General features: G+C 39.5%; 2 protein-coding genes across 2 annotated transcripts; one reads left to right on the forward strand and one right to left on the reverse strand.

The window, feature by feature from the left end:
* Positions 1–2,198: 2,198 nt before the first annotated feature.
* Positions 2,199–7,542, reverse strand: LOC140935703 (cysteine dioxygenase type 1-like). The gene is made up of 5 exons (XM_073385276.1): positions 7,282–7,542; positions 7,102–7,179; positions 4,118–4,278; positions 3,172–3,341; positions 2,199–2,751 (listed from the first exon to the last, which is right to left on the reverse strand). The coding sequence occupies exons 1-5, from the start codon at positions 7,452–7,454 to the stop codon at positions 2,731–2,733; spliced, it is 603 nt and encodes a 200-aa protein (XP_073241377.1). The 5' UTR covers positions 7,455–7,542; the 3' UTR covers positions 2,199–2,730.
* A 2,478-nt stretch (positions 7,543–10,020) lies between these two features.
* LOC140935704 (uncharacterized) lies at positions 10,021–14,634 on the forward strand. Its single transcript, XM_073385277.1, has 3 exons — positions 10,021–10,225; positions 11,664–11,792; positions 13,309–14,634. Exons 1-3 carry the CDS (start codon positions 10,074–10,076, stop codon positions 13,409–13,411), a joined length of 384 nt encoding a protein of 127 aa, XP_073241378.1. The 5' UTR covers positions 10,021–10,073; the 3' UTR covers positions 13,412–14,634.
* Positions 14,635–23,160: the final 8,526 nt, after the last annotated feature.

Here is a 23,160-nt window from a genome sequence, read left to right on the forward strand (position 1 = left end):
CTTCTAGACTGTCCAACGACTGTTTTAAAGCTGGCACCTCACTGTGGACACCTCTTCATGTGAAAAAAGGGCTCTATCTGTTGCTGCAAGACTGTCACTAGCCAGCCACGCTACTTGGTATGCTACTTGGTATGCAAGTGTTGGGAGCTCGCACGCTTAATTCCCCCGTTTCCTGGCCGCGCCAGGTGGTCTTCTTTCCCGATTGAGACGGACATCTCCGGAGCTTCCGAAAGAGTTTACATCATTGCGCTGTCAGTACTCTACGATCTACGAAAGTACAGTCAACTCTGATCTTTCCTAGGGACGCCTTTATGAGGCGTACCACTCCCTACGATGGACACCTAGAGTAGGTCCATGCCGTTCTTCACATTTCACTCTTTATGAGCCTGTCACCTCCTCAAGACAGATACTTAATTCCGGTCCAAAGGTAGTCTGGTGTGTATATTTTTTCCACCTAGCGCCTTCACTGCCTACGCCTAGTTTTATTATTCCGTCCGGCCTAGCTATGATTTCGCTGACGTGCAGTGGTACAATTTCATTCCACCGTACCTAAAAAGACGGCGACTGGTAATTTAACCCACAGTTCTTAGCGATGATGAAAACCTTAAAATTGCTCATAAAAACGCACAGAAAAGTTTTTTAAACTTCAAACCTAGGATAGGCAATGTTGCTATCACAGGGACGAATTTCGCCCCCCACCCCAACCAAAATATGACTTTATGTGTAATTAGCCGTGTTAGCTTCGAAAGGAATTGTGGTAAAATGCACAGCAGCCATCTTTTACCGTACACTACGTATACGGCCGCTGGGGGTAAGCGCACTGAACTTCTTCTACCATGACGTGATTTGATTATCGCTGACTTATGAAAAATCCTTCTCTGACACAGTGGTCCAGCTTGAATGCTGGTTTCGATGAATTTTTTGTATCCCCTTTTCACCACTACAGTTTGAAGTTTCTCCGACTTGCACACCTGAGAACCCTAGTTCGTTGAGCATGGTGGGGAAGAAACCAGTGATACTGTGCCGACATAGCTATCTAAAATCAGCATTCTCGTTATCAGAAAGTCTAAACAGGCTAAATATGCAGCAACACACAATCTGACTCTTGGTAGAGAATCCATATGTTGCATGTAGCTTAAGAAAACAGCCAACATTACGCGACGCCACCGCTAGTTGTTCCCCGCGAAATGTCTGAAACTCATCCCCAAAGAAATTCTCGTGAGCGACCACTTTTTTGGGTGGTCGATTATACGGGAGGTTCGACTCGACTGGATATTACTATACGGCTACTTCCCTCATAGCTTTACAGGGATAACTTAAATGTAAAACCACGATTGGGAAACTTTTGCCAGCCTGCTTAAATATGGTGCAGTTTACACTTTGATGAAGTAATGAGTTATCAATTCCCCTAACGTGAATTTGAAGGGGAGATAGACCACCACACTGGGTATGTCCCCAGCGACAAATGTTGGGTTCTCCCAAAGAATTTATTACACGTGCGAGGGTTGTAAGGCAGAGCCTACGGTTCATCGTCCTTTCCTGAGAAGACTGGACAGATCAACCGTTGGCAAATTAAACCAACGGCTTCCCGCTCAGCAGATCAGCACGTATCTAAGCTAACTGGGTGGCGGTTCAGAAGGGCTTACCGTATTTATTCGATTAACCGCCCTGGACGCTTATTAAATTTTTGGACCTTGAAAGTGGGCGCTTATTCGAGGTGGGCCCTTATATTAAATTTTCAGCAAGTGTAGTATGTTTATTTTGCAACAAAACAATAAATGGTAAAGACAAAACGCGAAGATGTAAACAAAGCAAGGTTCCTGTAAAATACTTTGAAGAAAACTCCGTCTTCGGTGAAGTTTCTTATTAGTACTTATTCAATTTTTGGGGGGGTGGTCGCTTATTTGAGTCTAAGTGGGAGTGGGAGGGAGGTGGGGTGGGCGCTTATTCGAGGCTGGGCGCTTATTAACTTTTTCTGCCTTTAGGATGGGCGCTTATTCGAGGTGGGCGCTAATTCGAGGTTGGGCGCTTATTCGAATAAATACGGTAATACAAGACCAAGTTTTCTTCTTAAGTTTTCAAGTTCCAAGTTTTCTACCTTAGCAAACAGCCTGTTTCGCTCCCTTCGCGTTCTCCGTGCTAGAGTTCGACCCTCGATTACGATCGAGACATGGGTTACAAAAAAAACTGACTCATAATGGCTACACTTCATTTTATTGTTGGGTTTGTCACTCTGAAGGATAAGTCATGGAGCGCACTCAAACGGGGCGAAATCGGCATAATCCCTTCTTACACCTGCCTTAACTAATTCATGACCAACATGATCACATGATCCCTTAGAGTTGTGTCAAGTTGCAATTGCCAGAAATATAACTGGCTCTGAAAAAACAGATTTATCGACAAGCATTGTTATCGTCTCTCCCTTAAAAAAGTACTCTTTTTACCACTCCTGGCCAAGCCAGACAGATCCAAGTTTTGTTTTTTAATGTGGCTTTTCGTTATCTATTATACAGAGCAATACAATAGGCTGTACTGTGAACAATAAAATTAGGCACTTGAAACATGCCACGGTCATACGAAAATATACATGCAGTTGAAGACTGTTATAATACATACTCCTTTGAATGAAAGCGGTAGCTGTGTTTAGTATTTAGAGTTCCACGTCACAGGAAAAATATACATCATGAAACACCCTGTATTCTCCAATGCACCCTTCTTTCTCGTGGATCTTTATGAACAAGAACTTGGTTTCTAAGACAAGATACAAGATTACAGCTGTAAATCATTGAAAGATCAAGATATTCTGCTCAAAAGAGTTAACATTACCTAAAGCAACAGTGCTCAAACGTTCATTTTGAGCTAAACAAGACAAGTACCATGGAACATTACAACACAGCACTGATACCTTACAGTATATTCTGCAGCTTGTTCAATAATCTTAAGAGAAAGCAGATGTTTATGAAAACATTTTCAAATACTTAATGTAGATCTGTTAATGACATAGCCTATATATACAGCCATCTCTCCTCGCTCCTTGCCATGTAATGCCTTTTGCGGAAACCTCTAGCTGTGAGGGGTGAGGAGAGACTAATGTATTTGCAGACTACGAGGCTTTGATGACAGTGTCTTTTAGAACTGACCAGAGTCAAGATCTGACTTAGAGAAACTTACATAAGGTGTTCTGACACCATACTTGCTCCAGAACGTCACTTGACATTTGCGTTTATGACCTGTGCGCTGGTCAAAAGACTGACACATGTCAAAAGCTGGGATATATACATGAAGGGTCGCAGCTGTGTTTGTATGACTAACATTCTCCACACGATGAAGACCTATGCTGTCTGTCAGCAAAAAACAAAAAATAAGCAGAAGTATCCCAATAATTTGTTTGCATACAGGTACATCTACAAGAATAAAACTATTAATACCTACATGTGAAAATTACAAACCTTTTGCGGGTAGTAGTATAAACAAATAATAGCATGATTTGTACGTGATATTTGGCATAAATACCACTCATGCAGATATTTCAAAATAATATTGTCTCAAATTAGGCAAGTGAAAATACGTATAACAGTTTTGAAATATCACTCGTGGTATTTATGGCAAATATCACTACAAATCATGCTATTACCTATACTAACAATTTGTTACTTTGATTATTACAGTCACTAAACACTAATATTTGTGCGTAGGCACATTTAATTTTTTGAGTCAAGAGAGGGACACTAATCCAAAGGAGGCATTCATTTTGTTTTCCGAGGAGTGGGCTAACAATATTATTTCTGTAACCGCATAGGCCTAATCTCACACTCCAAATCCTGTTTCCTCTAACAACCTGTCCTCTTGAGTTCAAGATATTGACCTCCTTCTAATTTAATAATGCACTCAGTAATTTTATCTCTGTTAGGGGAGGGTTGGGGATGCATATTTGAAGGGGAGCTTAACTAAAATTGTTAGCCTCACCTTTTTGAAGGAGGGAACTAATTCGAGCATTTACGGTATAAAGTTTAGACAGTTTCTCTTTTTTTTGCTAGAAATGATATGATGTGTCAATGGGATTTAACATTTTTGTCAGCTTGCTGTTGTTTTGTGCACAAATGACAATTTATCATACCATTAATGTATGCAACTTCGTTTGTCTCCTGAAACCTTGTTGCAATTGGTTCCAGAGGTTTTTCAGGATCAGATTCTGAAGGCCAAGCAAACTGAGTTTCCTTGAGTCTTCCATCAAGTACTTTTAGAAAGCAGTGAGCATCAGAATGATCATGAATGGAGCTGTAAAAAAAAAGGAAACATATTTTTGGGTGACTAAAACCTGTATGATGGTCCGTTAATTAATCCAATAAAAGTGGTTACCCTTCCATTTTGGAAAACTGTCCAATAATTTGGGTAGTTTCCTAAGACATTACTTTTGAAATGCAAGAGCTTAAAAAAAATTAATTCCAACGTTTTCTTTGGACAATCAGCCCTCACAGTTTGCTTGCCTAGGGCCATTGCTTGCTTGTCTTAGCTAATTACTTTAGTTAAAAGATTACTTGTTGCCTGTGAGCTTAAAAATATACCTGCCCAGCAAGAAAATCTACTTGTCTGAGAGAACCAGACAGAGCTTTTGTTGAGACTCCTACCAGTGTTTCAAACTGGTCGTGGCTGCTGAATAGAAGCACTGTAGACTCATTTATACACGGTTAGCATCAACCTAAGGTAATATATTCACAAATTCCAGTCAGAAGAAGACCTGCGTACAGCTGTGTATATCATTTTAAACTCACATTAAGGCACCTCCTTGCTGGGAATTTGTGAATATTTTACTTTATGGTGAGGCTAACGCTGTATAAATGGGTCTTAAGTGCTTCTATTCAGCAGCCGTGATGAAATTGAAACTGGACTATTTAAGACAAATGGAACAGTTTGTCTGAGCCAATGAAATGTGAGAGTACAATGGATAGCAGAAACCAGCAATCAGTGCAAAGGCTCTGAGACAGTATGTAAGAAAACCATTCCAGCAATAGCCAAGGGAAAGCAGACCCTGTGAATGTTGTTTCATGACAGCAAATGCCATTGTCTTGTTATGGTCTTAAAGGATACTGATAAATGTGAAATAGTAAATTCTTAATATTGACCAAGCTTGTTCTGTCAAGGTGGCTGTAAATTCTTTATATTGCAGTGATTTTGTTACCTCTTCTAGGGTTTCAATAAGCAACCACTGCCGACGAAACGAGTCGGCAACTTTACACATTAAGGTCGGCTACTTTTTTCTGGAAAGAAGAAGCAACTAGTTTGAATAACGTTGTAAACAAAAATATATCAAAATCTGAATGAAAACGTAGTCATGATTTGTTTTCCGAAAGGCCCACTGGTGTGACATTATGCTTTAGTCACGTGAATGCTATAATTCAGTCATTTTTTCACAAGTTTCTTTATAGGTTTACGCAGAATTTGTTTACGTGGAAAAGTACTTAATTTAATTTCCATCATTTGTCCATTGCCTCTAGGAATTAATTTGACTGATAAATTGAAAGCTACTTTTTCTTTAATGAAAAACACGCTCTTTTGTCCTTAAACTTAGTCCCCAGAATGCTGAAAATCGCATTTTAGGGCTTTGGAATTTCAAAGTTTTTCTGGGGCAGAAGGCACCCAGACCCCCCCCCCCTTAATAAACGGGGTCCAACAGCCCCTTTTTGATACAGTCGGTTACTCTATTCAAACCTGCTGCCTACTTCAATATTTATTGAAACCTCTGCCTCTTTGTCTTGTGTCTCTGATGCATAAAAATCCCCAAAGATGCAAAATAATTTATTCATGACATGCATCTCGTAGGACGCAAAGATCAATCAATTGATCTGAATATCTGCATTTGTAGAAATATCCGACCTGTTTGTGTAAGTTCTGAGGCCGCTATTAGGGATACTGTTTAACAATGAATATTTCTTTTAGTCTTTGTTGTGCTTTAAAATAGAAGGACTATATTTTAATTTATTCAGTACACTGTAATACTGAGTTTTGAAGTCTGTCTTCAGATTATAACTGTCTGGTTACATAAAGGCCCAAGCATTTTGATTTCAGGCACTTTTTTAACTCATTGGTTCTGGACTGGGACTCATGATTTATCACAAGATGAGTCTCAGGTCTCACCATGTTTATTTTTAACAAATTTACTGATATTGGCTTCCTTCTATTTTTTGCAGTTTTAAGGAAGGACAAACACATTGGCCAATATCTATCCATCTTGACCACACACTTGGTCAATAGCGGATATTACCCATTCATACTTCAGCAAGTGCAGGTTAAGCACTCACATTAGTCTCTAACCCAAGTAAAATGTTTCCATAACTCACAGTCAAACCGTCAAAAACCGTGAACCCATAGATTTATTACCCTTGCATGTTTCGAATCCATCCACATTAACTATTTTTGTGAGAAAAAGTATGAAATTGTTGCATGCATAATAAATGTATGGGGTTAGATAGAAATCTTACCAAATATTTCAGAAAATAATGTTCATTGTGTTATGACAAAAGATAAGGACACATGAGCTTGCAACAAAACCATGCATTAATTACTTCTTGCTTGTGGTTTAGTTTTCTCACCACTGATTGGTTTTTTCTTGCAACAAAATGACTTTCCAGAATTATTTCTGGTGCTCATGGTTTTCCCGGTTTGACTTTAATGCTGGTTACGTTACTGACTCCCTTGAGTGGACAGGACTCTTCAACAAAACAATATTACTTCCCAGTTCACTTGTGCACAAGAAAAATCATTAGTGATCAAGAGATTGTTGTGGTTTGGCCATAAACTTGGATCTAATGTCTAAACGATAAACTAATAAAAAGTGAAATACTTAAGCTTATAATATCTCCGTAAGCGCAAAGTTTCCGAGGCAAACTGTTCTAATTAGCGGGAACTTCGAATTCCGCGGTTGCGTCATTAATTTGTAGCAATTTGCATATTACATAATTATAGCTCAAATAAGTGTGTATCGCACAACTTCCTAAACAATTTGGTCACTCGGTTTTTTATATTTCTATCATTTTAACGAAGGCAAAGATTCTTGAAAAAAGATGAGCTTACATTTGGCAGGTAAATCGTAATTGGACTAACCTGCCTTGACCTTCTCCCCAGCACAACACGATCAAGTTAAATTTGCCATTTCCTTCGTCTACCAAGTTCCTTGTGTACCTGGAGAATTTTTTAATCACACCATCAAAACACTTTTAGATTATAGACTTCGATTAAGACTTAATAAACACACAAATGATCAACATAATGTCATCGCCCCACCTGTGAGGATCATAATTTGCGTACTTCGCCCAATCCGCGGGGTTTGAACGATACGATGATAAAAACGAAATAACCTCTTCAACATTCACATGGTCGTCCTCAAAAAGAACATGAAGACCTTTCACGACATCATCCAATGTTTCAGGAGATTTCAAACATTTCCGAACCTCCATAAGAAAGAACTTTTCTTGTTCAATGGCAAAAATCGTTAACCTACGCAATCACTGTAAACTCACCCGCGTAGCGTGGCGAAGGAAACCACGTGCGCGCGCACGCGGAGTGCGTGACGTCATAAGTGTACACACCCCCAACCATCCCCCAACCCCACCTCCAATTTGCGTAACGCAACGACTACGTTGCGTCAAGTTGTCGGTGAGTAGGTAAATAAATATCGCTAAAACTAGAACTACCTCAAGAAATACACATCTCTCCAAACTTTGCGAATCTCTCAAGTTACAGCTTTTTTTAGATAACCCGCGACCAATGTAAAAAAAGTAAAGGATTTTGGGTTTTTCGGCGACGTCAATCAAACCTCAAGGGCCAAGGCATACAACTTATTACAAAACATATTCTTGAGGGGGACATGGGGGTTTACGGTATTGCGGTATTGAGCTCTTTTTCAAGCGGTATTTCGGTAATTTTGAATTTAATGTGCGGTATTGCGGTATCATCCAGCCGTGCGGTATGCGGTTTTTCATCCTTCTGGCTAACGTTGTTCGGTAAAAAATTGAAGATCCTTGACGGTATTGCGGTACTGTTCATTTGGCCTCTCCTGTCTAATGAAGGTCAATTTTTGGAGGACTTTAGACTTAACCGTAAATGAATACACAATTTCTGACAGTTACTCTATGATGTGGTAGGACATCCAATGAACTGGCTTTTCGATCTTTGTACCGATCAATTCGAGATCTTCTCACGTCGCAAAGGCTGAGGTTGATTCCTGGTGTATACATGCTTGAGATAAAAAAATAAAAATAAATAAAAATAAAAAACACGCGAGATGGATACAACGTTAAGTAAGCGTCGCCGATCATAAATGCGGTGTCGGTATTTCGTCCATTTTCGGCACGGTATTTCGGTATTTGCCAATTTTCCGTACGGCATTGCGGTATTGGGTACCCCTCAATGTCCCCCTCATTTTTCAACACCAACAATTTGTTGAAAGTTTAGCAAAGCTTTCGGAACCCATACGGATCCCTTCATCAGTGATGACGTTTGCTGTTATTCGCAGCTTCCGGTCATCTGTCTTCGTGAACGCCTGGTAACATTAAAAGATGAGATCGCGGTTAAGGAGAAATGTGGAGTCATCAGAGTCATTTACAATATCAAATGCAAGGATTGTGATGCAGGCAGAGCTCACATCGGTGAAACAACAAGGAAACTGGGTACTCGGGCTAAATGAACGTCTGCTGAACACGCCAATGACGCAGGCCACTCTATCGACTGGACCAGTGTCAACATTGTTGGCCAGGAAAACCACCTGCTTTCACGCAAGATACGCAAGGCCATAAACATTCATAATCGGTGACTGGAAATGAACTGCTATCCGGGGCTATAACTAGCCTCCCACGCAGGCGTTTTTAGGGGAGCTCGTCTTTCATCCCTTCCCACAAACTGGGGATGAAAAACAAACAGTTTGTGGGTAGGGATGAAAAGCGAACTCCCCTAAAAACGTATGCGGATCGTACTACGTGAAAATTAACTCTGCATGACATCAACACGACACCGAAAGAACTCAAAAAAACAGAGCGGGATTGTAGCCATAGACAGCTGTTTCGCCCTCTTTGGGGCTAGTCAGTATGGCGTAACAACACAGAAAACTCTGGTGAAAAATATCCGCGCACTCTGATTTAAGCCCTGATGTAGAACTCTCAAAACCAACGGAATCACGCCGTACCACGTGTCTTCTGGAGGGCAAGAGTCCAAGTGTCAAGTTGATGTTTTGCAGAGAAAATAAAAAATTGGCCAAAACCAACCTAGCTATAAAGCATGGACAAAACCATGCAAGAATTACGGCATATCGGATCTATAAAAGATCTACAGCTCCAGAATACATAAAGTACAAACATTAGTGGACTTACGCAACAGGACGGGAGAGGGAAGAAGACGGCAAACCTTGTGTGACAAGCGTGACAATAATTTTGTTTGAAATAACTTTTCGCCAAAATTCACTTTCCTTTAAACAGATCTTTTGGTAAAGGACCAGAAAACATTGATGTTAAGTGAAGATCACGACAAAACACGTACGAAACAGCCTTGTCACGTTTGTCACACACGAGCGTTCTGCCGTCTTCTTCTTCCTGCCGTCCTGTTGCGTAAACTCACTATTAACCACAAAGGACTGCAAAGGACCACAAACGAATATGCCGAAGAACGTAGGATCTATAAAGACCTGATCAGCAAAAATGAAAAGTAGACGTATAAAATAACGACAACGACAACAACGACTTTATAAAGATAATGTGCCTTTAGTTGGCTTGACTATTATAGTAATACAACTAACACTCTTTGCACGTAGCTTCGTTGCCTAGTTGATTTCACATTTTCGTTACGAACTTAAGCTGATTCTCTTGTTTTATACTGCGCACAACGAGATGGCCACCACGAGCCCGCGTTTCACCAGTGGATTACTATGGTATAGCACCGAGCAGCCCGGCCTCCAGGCCCAGCTTAGTAACCACGTTTTTTCCACGAGGTTTCATTATCTCGTCCATTCTCTTGATCAGTTGTACTGAACTCTGCTGGTGTAATTAAGTCTTTCCTCTTACTTAGCTTTGTACTTGTTACTCAATATGGCAACAACTGAGGAAATAGTCTCACAATACGAGGAGATGTTTTCTAAACGATTTACGGGCGAAGATGAGGAATACATGAAGACAGTGAACAAGCCTCAGGCTTCTCCTCCCTGCCTTACGGATTGGATAAACACAGGCTACAGAGACAGGTAATATGAGTCATGGAACAATTTTACAATGCCTTCTCACTTCGTTGCTTATGCCTGAATACATTGTAGGTGTCAAGAAGCAATAATACATGTTGTAGTGACACTGGAAGTGGACATGAAACCCGGAATATCCCGAAAAAAACGTACAATGAGTGAAGTGCAAATTACAACCAGAAACCCTGGCTCTTATCTTAAAAATATTAATAATTCTCCTTCTGGTTGTTCGTTTATCTGTTTTCATTTGGTTTGTTTATATGTCTTATGGTGTGTTCCAGGTTTTCTCAGTTAATTTATTTCACTGTGTGTGAAAGAAATGTGCAGAAATGCTGTTTTTGCACACCTAACCTGGTACCCTAAAATCTTCTGCCATTTCCACTATCAGGCATATTACGAACTCACAATGACCTGCTCTCCAGTTGGCTTGTTAAACTCAATGGATAGAGCGTTGTGCCTGGTCATCACATACATCAAGCCTGAAATTTTTCAGGTTCTTTTTCGAGCACTTAGGTTATTCACTCTACTGCAATGGTCACTTTCATATCTTTATCCACAGTTCAAAATATTATTCGTTTTATATATTTTAATTCAAGTCATTTCCACCAATGGATATCTTATGAACTCACAATGGCCTTCTCTTCAGTTGGCTTGATAAGCTCAATGAATAGAGCATTGCATCCAGTCATTGCAAAGGTCAGGGTTTGACTTCTGGTCAAGCCTTAATATTTTCAAGTTCTTTTTCAACCGCTTACAGTGTTCCAGTTAATTCTTTTAGGCAGGGGGTCATGTAGACCATCTGAGGGGTCACCAAGACCATGTGCTTATTTTTTTGTTATATTTAACTTGACACTTATATGTCATCTGTTGGGTCAGGAAGCCTTCTTTGTCAGGTCATTGACCCGAAACCTGTCACATATCTGGAACACTGTGCTTAGGTTGTTCATTTTGCTAGGAAGATCATGATTACTTTCGTATCTTTATTCACAGTTCAAAATAATTATTCATTTCTTTTATTTCAATTCATATCCATTTACTCTGACACCAGTTAGCAGAGTGCTCAACTACAGAGCAGTAGCAGGTCATCGGTTCAATCCACAAGGCCAGACCAGCACTCGGGGTCTAAAAATTACATGGATTTGAAGATCAAATTGCTGGACCTTCACATACTTCACATGACAAAATTGAAAGGGGGTCTTTTCTCTGGCAGGAGACATAAAAATAGTGCGATCCTAGATACATTTTAGTACTTTTGTGCTAAGAACATTGACATGTAGATAAATAACGTTTTTTTTAATCTTCTTATCTCGTTTTTTTTTTCTTTAAGTCTTACTTGGACTTGTTGGGAAAATATTGGAATTTTGATTTTACTTCCAACAAAGGTCAATCTTTTTTTGTATTATAAGTAAAGTTTCCCTTCACATATTTTTCTTTCATGATTTAGTCGCCATGAGGGCAGAGGGGATAGCAGGGGCTATGAAAGATCAAGACATGATAGTGGGCGAGACTATGGCAGGCGATATGGGGACCACGGAGACAGACATGATGACAGATCTCGGCATAGAGATGATAGGTATTAACATTATTGTGTGACAGTTAATTTAATTGCCTCCTGAAATGTCATATTTCCAGATAAAGTACATGTATTGTTGGTGTTAAGTCAAGCCAAAGATTTTATTATTTTGATTATTTCTTGTTTTCCATACTATCTGATCAAACTTGCCAAACATGCGGTAGTAAATTTTTATTATAATAATTTTATACATGATGATTGTTACCATTTTACCAGTTATTTTCAAAGTTAGGAGGCTGATTATACTAAAATAAATATTGTTATTTTGGTCAAACATTCCATAAGTGACCACTACGCAAATGCGAAGAGTTACTGATGGTGTAGGGGAGGTGGTCACTTATACAGTGTTCTCCTTATCAAGCGGTAAGCGGTAAAATTTACCATCGAAACAGCACTTCTTACCGCCTGGAACCGCTTGAAGGTTTACTAACATTGAATAAGTTGTTTTAAAAAATATGCAAGTTGTGATCCGATCCGATTAAGGTAGTGAATGAATATATGGAAGTGTACTAAAGTATACACAGCTTCTCTTTTCATGGGCCATGCATTTTGGAAAGAGAGCATTGAAGACATCATTGGAATCAAACGTTTTAAATTGTTGTCTAAAGATAACAACTGCTGATTTGCGTAAAATAGGTCTTAAAATTAGGGAATTACGTTTCAGAGAACTTAGCTCCTAAATTTCACAGTGAGGTTGAAGTCATGTCCCTCACTCCCCTACTCCCCTCTCCCCAGGAAAGTGTGTCTCTGGCACATATTTTTTTCCTTACCGGCCATGAATGGTCCCTTACCTGCTGAGCTAAAATTTAAGGAGAACACTGCTTATAAGAGTTGGACTGCAGGAAGTGTTTTAGGAAGCGAAGCCCTGACCAACTACTTTTTTGGAGAGAATGTATTGCATGAAATTTTTAGGTTATAATTAGTGGTAATAATAAATTATTCCCTGAGTGCACGTTGGATATGAGATGTTAAACAAGGCATGTAGCGCTGAGATGGCTATAATTGTCTTGTATCCATCAACTGCTAGTGGAATAATTTTTGTATTAAAATTGCCCACAAAATGTCAGGGTCGGAAGTTAACTTTTTGATATCCGCACCAACTGGCAAGCAAGTATGAATTGTTGGTTGCAAGAGGGCAAATTGCATTATCCAATGATTCAGTTTTAAATAATATTCATTAATCCATTTTGTTTCTAAAAGTTCTTTCTATACTCTGAATAGCAATATACATACAGCGAACGCAAAGGCCAGCCATTTTATCAATAATTGGTTACTTAGAAGTGGTTAAAAGCTATGGAAAATTCTAAAACAGTTGTTCTAAAAAGAGGCTGTGGTGGTTAATGAGAGTTGGCCATTTACTAGAAGTTCCAACTATGTTCTGGATAAGAGGTCACTTATGGGAAGGGGGTGCTTATGAGAGTTGTTCACAGTTAGAGGTTCAACCATATTAGTATTTCAGTATAAATGCACCGAACAAAAAAACAGTCATAATGATTTCCTTTGTTATTTGGTCCAGATATGGTGGACGCTATCGAGATGATCGTCACAGAGGATATGAAGATCGTAACAAACCTGCTACAGAATACGGCTCTCGAGGATATTACGAGTTCTTCTACTGATGACTTTTGTATTATAAGGAGCATAAACCTTTTTTTACTTTGTAAATGAAAAACTAATAAGCAGTGCATGAACAGCTTTCACAACTGCTGCAGAGTAGACCTGACCCTTCCACAGTTTGACAGGGACCAGGTAGTGAAAATCCATCAACACAGCTGGAAAAAATGCCTTAAAAAATCAGCAAAGTTGCCAAGTTTGAAAGTTATTTGTTGAAAACTACCAAGGATATAGCTGTATGTCACAGACATTTGCACAGTGGGGGCCAATTACAGACGTCTTTAACCCTTTAAGCCCCAATATCCACATACAAATTCTCCAAACTGATCTCTATACATTTCCGTAAAGATTTAGTTGAGAGAATTTGATAAAAGATCAAGGTATTTTCTCTTTTGTGATCATTTTATTAACTCTCATAACCTATTCTCTTGCCAATGTATGGATATTGCTAGGAGAAAATTGATGTTGATCACTATTGGGACTTTAAGGGTTAAAATTTACTTTGTGGTGCAATATCCTCACTCTCTGTGGATGTATCACCTTCAAGCTTGGTAAGTTTCCCAATTTTAAGGTGCCCTTCCCAGCAGTATCAATGGATATTTGCTTGCTGCCCTCTAACAAAAGTCAAGTGGAAACAAAAAACGGTTGAAGGGTATATTAATGAAAGCGTGCATATGTAGCATCATCCAAGGATGGCCTTTTTGTGTTAACATACTTAAAAGCAGCAAAATTATTGAAACTCATTTTGTTTGTTTGCTTAGAAGTAGTTTTCTTGTTGATACTTGTCATTATGTTGTATAAGTAGGATTTCAATAAGGTGCATGTTTCTGGTAATAGTCTCCTTTTGTTTTCATTACCATTTTTATTTTTAAAAAACCCTGTCCTGTTGTCCGTGCAACATGTTGCATGAAATACAGTTAACACTGCAAGTAACAGCCTTGTTTTTAAGAGCCTGTAGGGTTTTCATTTAAAATTCTAGTAGTAGGTGAAAGGTGCAGCCTTACCGAAGATTATTTTTGAAAGAGGCTCCACGCCTATAGTCATAGTCTACCGAACGGTAGCAGAATTCTCTGATCTCTGATGCCTAATAAACACCGTAGACCTGATAGGCGAAATTTTCCAGATAGATCACTTATATACAAAAACCTTTTGAGCCTTAAACTTTTGAACAGTTCCTATCTTCTAAGATAAAAACATATATGATATTAAAGAAGGACTTCAAAATTCATGCAATCGATGCTTCAGTTATTTTTATATTCATTTTCACATAAATACTTATTTGGTTTGCAGATTTTATATAAGGATAAGGCTGAATACTACTAAATTCTGTTAGCTACAATGTAACTTTTTTCTTCAGAAAATAAGAACCTTTGAAGAACCTGTAAAGCTTAACCTTCTGCCAGTTACCAGTTATGTTAACAGGGCTGTTATTAACCCTTTAACCCCTAACATCAAAATTCAAATTCTCATGTGTTATCCCTTCACGTTTTTAATAGAAGTAGTGGGGAGAATTTGTTGAAGTCTCATTTGGAGTCATTCTGTGTGATCATGTCCTTAACTCTCACGACCACTCTGTTTTAGAAAGCAGTCATATTACAAGGAGAAATTTGATGCTGATCACTCTTAGGGCGTGCCTGGAATGTCCTCTGGCTACCATGAATGTGAGTCCCGGCTACTTACATAGAAAAATAGAAGAAAAATAGTACCAAAGGAAATCCCTAGCTGCATGCTTGATTCCCCATCTTCTTGTTAAAGTATTTACCCGGCAACTTGAAATCTTAGTTACAGCCCTGTATGTTAGAACCTGTTTTGGTTGGCTTGGGAAACTGCAGGTTCTTACTCGCGGTTGTTTGCTTTATTAATGTTTTAAATTGTTTAGCACGAAGCAGTAACAAAGTAACTAAGGGCTCTTTCAATTTATCAGAACTGACCACCCAGACCATTCCCGTTGAAAAATGTAAATTTCAAAACTATCCAGCCAGATCAGTCAGGTCCTAAATAGTAAACGTTTCCACGAAGGAGATGTTTTTCTAGTAAAAACTCTTGGAACAAGCCTATGTAATTACAAACTGACCGGTCTGGCCGGAGTCGGGGCAGCCAGTTCTGACTTTAGGAAAGTGCCCTAAGATTTTCAGTGTGTCCTTTTCAGTGCATACGATGGGGAACGTCCTTCAAACGTTTTTTCACTAGAGTGCCCATTTTTGGCCTAATTGTACTGTATTATCTCATCTCTTTATGTGAGAAACGGTGTCCAGGTGTACGTAGCATCTCATTAGAGGACTTTCTCTGTATTCCAGTTTTGGATCACCGACAAACAGTTCAACGCATTGTGAATAAATGTGTCGTCACATTCTCCATGACAGTTGCGAACAACTTGAGTTTTTTTTTTTTATGTCATGTCTGGTATTCTCAGATATCTACAGCCTCTTACTCCTTTTAATGGATCACTGGAAGGTCCTTGCTCAACTTTTCTCTCACTCTTTAATGATGGGTCTAACACCTCTAACTCGGGTGCCTGAAATGTACCGTGAAATTGTCGTCTTTTAAACTTCATTTTCAATCCAATTAGTCGCGCTACCACGGCCCAGCTGACCTGACAGCCTGCTTCAGTTTCCTCTGTTGCCATTTTCACCGTTGTATCAACACTCTGTAATTTTTGGCCTTTGTTGGACCTTTGTGTATTGTTTTCGTCTTTTTCTTGATTGCTACAGTCGTCCGAAAACTTCCAACTCTGTAATCCTGACGCCACGTGACGTACCCCGTCGTGTTTAGGTGAATTTGTCTTTAATTTTCCCAGCGATCCATGGTCAACACCAACTCCTGGGATTTTCTTTGTCACTGAGCGGCTTATTGCTGTTTTCTCTCCATGGTGACAATTGCCGTTTCGTCTCTTTTGATTTACCATCATTCTAGCTTGATGACGATTACCTCCTTGTATAGTTAAAGGTTTTCTCTGCATTACTGATGGGTTTGAGCTGATCCCGCTTTGCCAGGAAGAAACAAACCCGGACCCAATGTGTGTTTTTTGACGGTACAATGGTAACACGTTCATAAATTCATTTCCTGTAGCAAGCAGTCCTCTTTTAAGAGCAGTCTCTCTACCTTTTCTCGTTACCTCCGGTAGCTTGTCATCCATTCTTGCTCGAGCGGAAGAAGGCCTCAATACATTCAGTTTTGTTTCTTGTCTAGAAAGAAATTCAACTTTCTTAAAAGACAGGAAAGCTCTCTCTTTCTCTTTCTGCCTCTGGATAACATGGCGATATTTCTCGAGCTGATTTTGTTGCTGGTTTTTTAGTGCTTCGGTTTGTCTTTCCTGTTCCGTGGCTAAAGCATACACGAACGTCACGTTTTCCATTAGACTTACCGGACTCTGGTTTTATATATGAGCTCCGAATAGAATGAAGGCCATAAGTTTGTGGACATTAGAATTCTAGTTTGAAAACCTGATGGTTCTCTATGGTTTTCTGTGATAATTGAGGTCATTAACACATCGTAATTAACTTTTCTCGGTACTAATGAGAACGTTAACGCGATTTTTGTAAGTTAAACAAAGTGTAGAAATCATCTATGAATCGGAATATGTTTTCTTCAGCAGACTGATTTTTGTTTCTGAAACAAGTGCAAAGAATCTGACGGTCTTGAATTTTGGAATAACACTGCATGAGTAGATTATGAGCTGTTTCCCTTTTTGGTGTTTCAGTAGTTTTACATTAAAGCTATAATTTTAATTATTAAACACTACAGGCCTTATGGTTCGGGTGGGTGGCGCTTGACGCTGTTTCTACAAATTGGATGACACCTTTTTGAATGAGTCCGAGGTCTCTTTGACCTAACATACGTACGGTCCAGTAAAATTTTTTTGCGTCGATTTGCTTTCGCTATTCAGCACATGAACCGCGCGAAAGTGTTAAATGGGAACGAACTTTTCTGGCGATGAATTGACAGACGAGATTGTAAGCTAAATATCCTTCAAGGAATTGTCTTTTTTGTTGTTAGTTTTTTTTTTTTTTCAGGATCACTAATTAAACGGTTGAGTCAAATGAATGATAAATACGGATTTCTTCATCTTATTTTATTTCCGAAGTTCTGTCACACGAGCATTCATATGTTTATTTAAAATTGTACAAAGCTTCCAGTTGTCTGCAGTTTCAAACAGAACAGCTATAACTTGTTTTCCGCCTTGTGAAAATTTCGCCAATGCAACTCGGTTGCTCGTTAGTACAACGAGTACAAATTGCTTTCTCCCGTTAAAACGGGGCTGCATGAGTTATCCTAGTGTATCTTCGTAAGACTATGAATATTCAGCCTTTTCAAATGAACCAAACGCGTAAGACCTAAAGCCTCTTGGGTTTTATTTGGCTACAGGAAGCAACAAAGACCTTCAGTTGGAAAAAGGCAACCCAATGAAAAGTTCTTTATCTGCGAAACTTTTAATGGTGTGTAATTTATCCTGATAAAGAAAGCTGGTTGCATTGAACTTATTGCTGATGAAAGTACCGCTACTCGCTCCACGTCCTCGAACTTTCGACCGGACCCATGCATCAAGGAAGCTAAAAGTTACGGATGAGACGAAAAATCATCAAAAACCTTCGAGACGACTAAAGTTCCCCTGAGACTTCCGATCAGATATATAGTCTTTTAGGGCACTGAGCTTTAACCAAGCAAGCTTCTAAAGCATAAGGAAAACCTCTTGATGTACCTCTGACGTATTTGGAAACATTCGACCGTTGCGTGGCCCTGTTTTGTTTGTTTAAAGGAGCTGTGTCACGAAATTCAGCCAAATTAGGAAATTACAAAACGCCCGTTAAATTAAGAGAAACACAAAAATAACCGCTTAAAACGTTAAAGGAAGGTTAAAATAACATAGCAGAAACGACAGATGTCACGGATGGGCAAAACTGAAGAAAGATTGAAACGGATTGAAATTAGGATTTTTGAAAACTATTCAGCCTAACAGTTTTTCAAAGTTGATCCCTGCGGCTGGCAGCTTCAAGAATAATGCTCAGGAGACATATATGTTCGTCTCGGGTCTCTGATTTTGTCATTTACATGTAATTTCTTTGCTTACTTTAAGTTCCATAGCGATTGAGGGCGGGTAATTGGCAAAATTAAACAAAATGAACTGGACTGCCGTGACACAGCCCCTTTAATCCACTCTAATGCGCATCGTCGTTGACTGCCACTAAGCCTCATGCCACAAGACTGAGGGGAAGCTTCTAAAAACGTTATATTGGATTTCAATATGAATGAAAAACAATTTTTTTAAAAATTTTATTTAAGCTTAAGTACCAGAGTATACAAAATTGACTGAACAGGAAGCTGTCTTACTCTATGGAAGTGAAACGTGGACCTTAGCAAAGAAGCTGGGGAAAAGTGTCAATGGATGCCACACCAGAATGTTGTGAACTGCCCTGAATGTACACTGGCAACAACAAATGAATAATCGGGAACTAAACTGGAGCCTCCTAAGAGTCAGTGAAACAATTGGTGCGAGGAGATTAAGAATACGCAGCCATTGCTCCTGTCACAAAGAAGCTCGAAACTGCTTAAAAAAGTACAGTGTTTTGGGGGGAATCCCAACATGGTCACCCAGATCGAGATAGAGCAATAACTTCATACATTGACACCATCAAGGATGACATTGGACTGGTGATAACGACAGAAATAAGAGACACCATGCTCGATCAGGCCGTGTGGGAAGATTTTGTCAGGATGGCTGGGGATGATTCCCGGCCTAAGAAGAAGAAGAGAGGGCTCCCACAGGGCGAACTGTTCGAAAGACGATTGGCGCGAATTCACGATTAGCAACTATAACAACCCAACTGGTCTTGAACAACACGCCCCAGGGTCTTAGCCGAGCGGGGCCAGTATGAGGTCAGCGTTTTGGAAGACCTTCCTTTTTGCCCCTCCAAAACGCTAGAGCTCCGTTTTCAAACGCTCTTCTGTCGGCTTTGTGTTCGAGAACTTCCGTTTCCATAAACCTATCCTTTTGACAACCTCCGCAATAATGATTTATTGTGTACTTAAACTCAGGGTTTTAATTGTTTCAGCGCTAAAGCCGGGTCGCTAAAACAGGTAACCGTGGTTCTTTCAAAATTGCGAGTCGCCCGTTGTTTGTAACTTTAAATGTAATGTTGAGGAGACATCTTTCCTTTTTTTGCCACGAAGCTGTGATTTGTCATCCACAAGTAAGATCAACAACGAGTAAAGGCGATTATTATAATTCATTCAAAATAAAATATTTCTTTTTTTCTGATAAGCTCAAATCCACAGGTAATTCTTCATAACACCCCCCTCGATCTGCCTAAGTTTTGAGATCGTACGAAAGCCGAATCCAGTACTAAGTGATAGGTAATGGACCTAGATTGCCGTGCCAGAGGCGTTGCAAAGTCAAGGAGTTAGAAAAAAATGATTTTTCCCTAACGAATCAGATAAGAAAAAAAGTTAGGGGTTGACAAATTGAGATAAACGGCATTAATGGCCAGTCCTAAATGATTAATTCCTTTTTAATCCCAGTTCTTTGTTCCGTGGTACAAGTTTCCTTCGGGAGCCACCATTTAACGTTCTCAACATAGCGCTAATCCGTTTAAAGCTAATAGATGTCTTTTGTTTTCCAGGAAAACTCCTAATGAGCAATGATCACCAACACAGATCTCTTCTCACTCTCTTAAAATTTGCTTTAGGATTACATAGTTTAACTGTTTTAACAATTATAAGCATAGGTGCGTACTTTTGCAAGAATAGAAGCTGATAGATTTGACACTTAAACGTTTGCTCGTTACCTCCGCCAAACAATAATGGTACTCTAGCCCATTTAGGATATCGATTCCCAGATGTAAAAGTTTGATCAGAAAACATCAAATTTTGTTTTCTTTAACCAGATAGAAGGAAAAGAGCTTTTGCTTTGTATTAAAGACCGGCATGACGCCTTCTGGGCATCCTTAGTTGTGAACTAAAGACTTTTATTCGTGAGCCGATTAAAATGGGAGGGATTTGTTAAATACATGTCATTTAAGCCGGGCGCCACTGAGGTTTGTTCTTTACAAAGAAAGACAAACTTTGAATGGTAATTTTCGTTATACTTAAATAAGGTGTCGTTGTATTCAGTGATTATCGAGCGTTTTTTTCAAAACATTGAGGCATATTTTTATGTTCGAACACTGTACATATGATGAGTAGCAGAGAGTATAAGAAAGCCGTAGGCAGAAACAATGCTTTCGAAGGAAACTTACAGAAGAACTTGGATGACATCGAAGGCCAAAGGAATCGTTTTATCCGTTCGCAGAGGGAAAAGAAGTTGAAATTCATACATAAAGTATCGTCACTACCAAAACTTCGTCTTCCGCTGCGTAATGCGACCGAGGAAAACATAGCTAAAAGTCCTGCAGCAGTTTCTCGACATCTCTCTCTAGATGATTCGACTCTGAGCGAGCTTCATGAAAAACGATTAGCTGCAGAGAAAAGGTTTTCTATACCATGTTTGACAACATCTTTTACAGTAACACCAGACGGCAGCGCTTTAAAGAGGCTTGGAAGCGGGCGAGAAGCCAATAACCTTGGGACTGTTTCCTTAGAATCCCACGCCATTTTGACCAAGTCACCGCAAACGCGAAGAATCTTGTTAGATCGACAGCTATCGTTGCCAGAATCATTGAATACAGCTGTCGAATCAGGTCATAGCCTTAGCGATGGTATGACTGGTGGTCAGAATGTCCCGCGCATTTCAGAAGTGGGTGCCCGGCGAAATCTGATGGTTTCTGCACCGTTTGTCTCTCTGGGAACACAGCTCCCTCACTCGCCTCTCTTGCAGAGAAAGCAGCGTTCCATGTCTTTGGATCCTACTGATCTAGGACAGCAGCAGCAGAGTGTATCGTTGCCCGGTTCGCCTTGTTTTCGTCGGCGCCGTGCTCAGACGTGGAACCCAGAAAATCAACAGTGGAAAGAAGTGCGTGCAGAACTGGGGAGACTACGTTCATTGGGTATTAACAGTGAGGAAACCTCTATAGCTGGACAAAAACGGATTGAGTCTAGTTTTGGACAGTTAAATTTAGTCGAGTCAATTCAAGGACAGAAGGATGTGTCCGGCGCAGAACTGTGTATGAGCCAACCCGCGAGATCCGAGGATGCTGCAGTGAACGCCTTGAAGAATGGAATTTGCAAACCCAGTGGTAAAGTAAGTTGTTTAACATTTGTAACGGAATATTAAGAACGCATATCCCCAAAACGGCGGCTTCTTGATCCTGTCTAAAAAATTCCTTGAAGAATTCAGATGAGCTCAATTTGGAAGCCGATTTCTTTCTGGTGTGCTTTTAAATCCGGTTCGACTCCACGGTGATGGGTCTTTGCAGCCTTCGCCAGTTCAATGAGTGATTTTGTTCCAAACGACATACGTCCTCCCTGTAATCCATGTCAAGTCAGCAAAAATTTGCATACATGCATAACAGTTCAAATGGGATTGCTTTTTTAACAGTAGCTCTGCGTTATAACATGGTTTTTACTTGAAATTTTTGGTTTATAGTCCTAAACGTTTCTAAAAGTGGCGAGATGTTGTTTGTTCTATTGGACAGGTCCGCTGCTTAAAATTCTACCACTTAAATGCTTGGCTTCTTAAAATAGTTTTACTTTTGTGGAGTACAGTACACCTTGCTGCCTGGTGCCACCTTACTTCTCAGATATGGCTGGGTGTCTCATAACTCAGTAATGAACGATACTCTATGCCCTTCCACAAACACCCAACGGCGGTTGTTTGGTTACTAAGCAGCACTATAGTTTGGCATGGAATAAACTTTTACAAGCGTACCCTCCAGCCACCCCGCGCGCGCGCTGAGTGTATACTTTTTACGTATTGAAGAGGCTTCTTTGAAGCATCAATTGCATGTTGATCATGATTTGCATTGAACACGGGTCAAAATAAGTTTGTAAGTTTTTGAATCTAAAGCGTTTACAGCTTCCGCTCTGAGGATCATGGTAAAAGGTCTCCAGAGCAGATAGGTTTGCAAAGGGATTTGCATCGTGAATGTCTTGTGGACTGCTGGAAACATTTAAGTTTGTAACAGTGTGGTTACAAAAAAAAAATCATTTATATATGTGAACTGCGGAGTGAATAATTAAATGAAGGATTGTCATGGCAGTTAGATACTCAACTTTTGCAGTTGCAAAAAGAAAGCCTGAAAAAAATTCAGACTTGTACGGGATTCGCACCCTTATTTCTGCGATACCGGTGCTGCGCTTTACCAGTTAAGCTAACAAGCCAGCTGGGAGCAGGTTGTTGATCGAATTGGTTCGTTATAAACCCGTTAAAGGATGATGATGAAGTGAACTTATGAGCACAAACCCAGTTCTAGCCGACAATGATTATAATGATTATTCGAATAACTCCAATCGTGTTGAAAATTTTGCTTGGACACTACTTGATATCAAAAATTCGAGCACGAGTTTAACCCTTATACACTTCAAACAAAATATCAGGTACGTCAAAAGTCAGAATCTCGAAAAAAAAACAAACTAGCACCGTGTGAAAGTTCTGACTAAGAGAAGATTCATTTGAAATGATACGTATTCACCAGTAAGAAATGTCCACAGACTCCAAACTTAGAGTGCATTTTTCTCCATATTTTATTTTATGATTTGAAAAACAAAATTAATTGATTTTAGCGGGCTTTTTTAGATTTGAAGCTTTTTCATCCAGAAAATTTTGCAGCAATAAAGACAAATTAGAGACAACACATTTTTGTACATTCAATAGGAAAAGTTT

This window comes from Porites lutea, chromosome 4 (assembly GCF_958299795.1).
Source record: "Porites lutea chromosome 4, jaPorLute2.1, whole genome shotgun sequence".
NCBI classification, from domain to species: Eukaryota; Metazoa; Cnidaria; class Anthozoa; order Scleractinia; family Poritidae; genus Porites; species Porites lutea.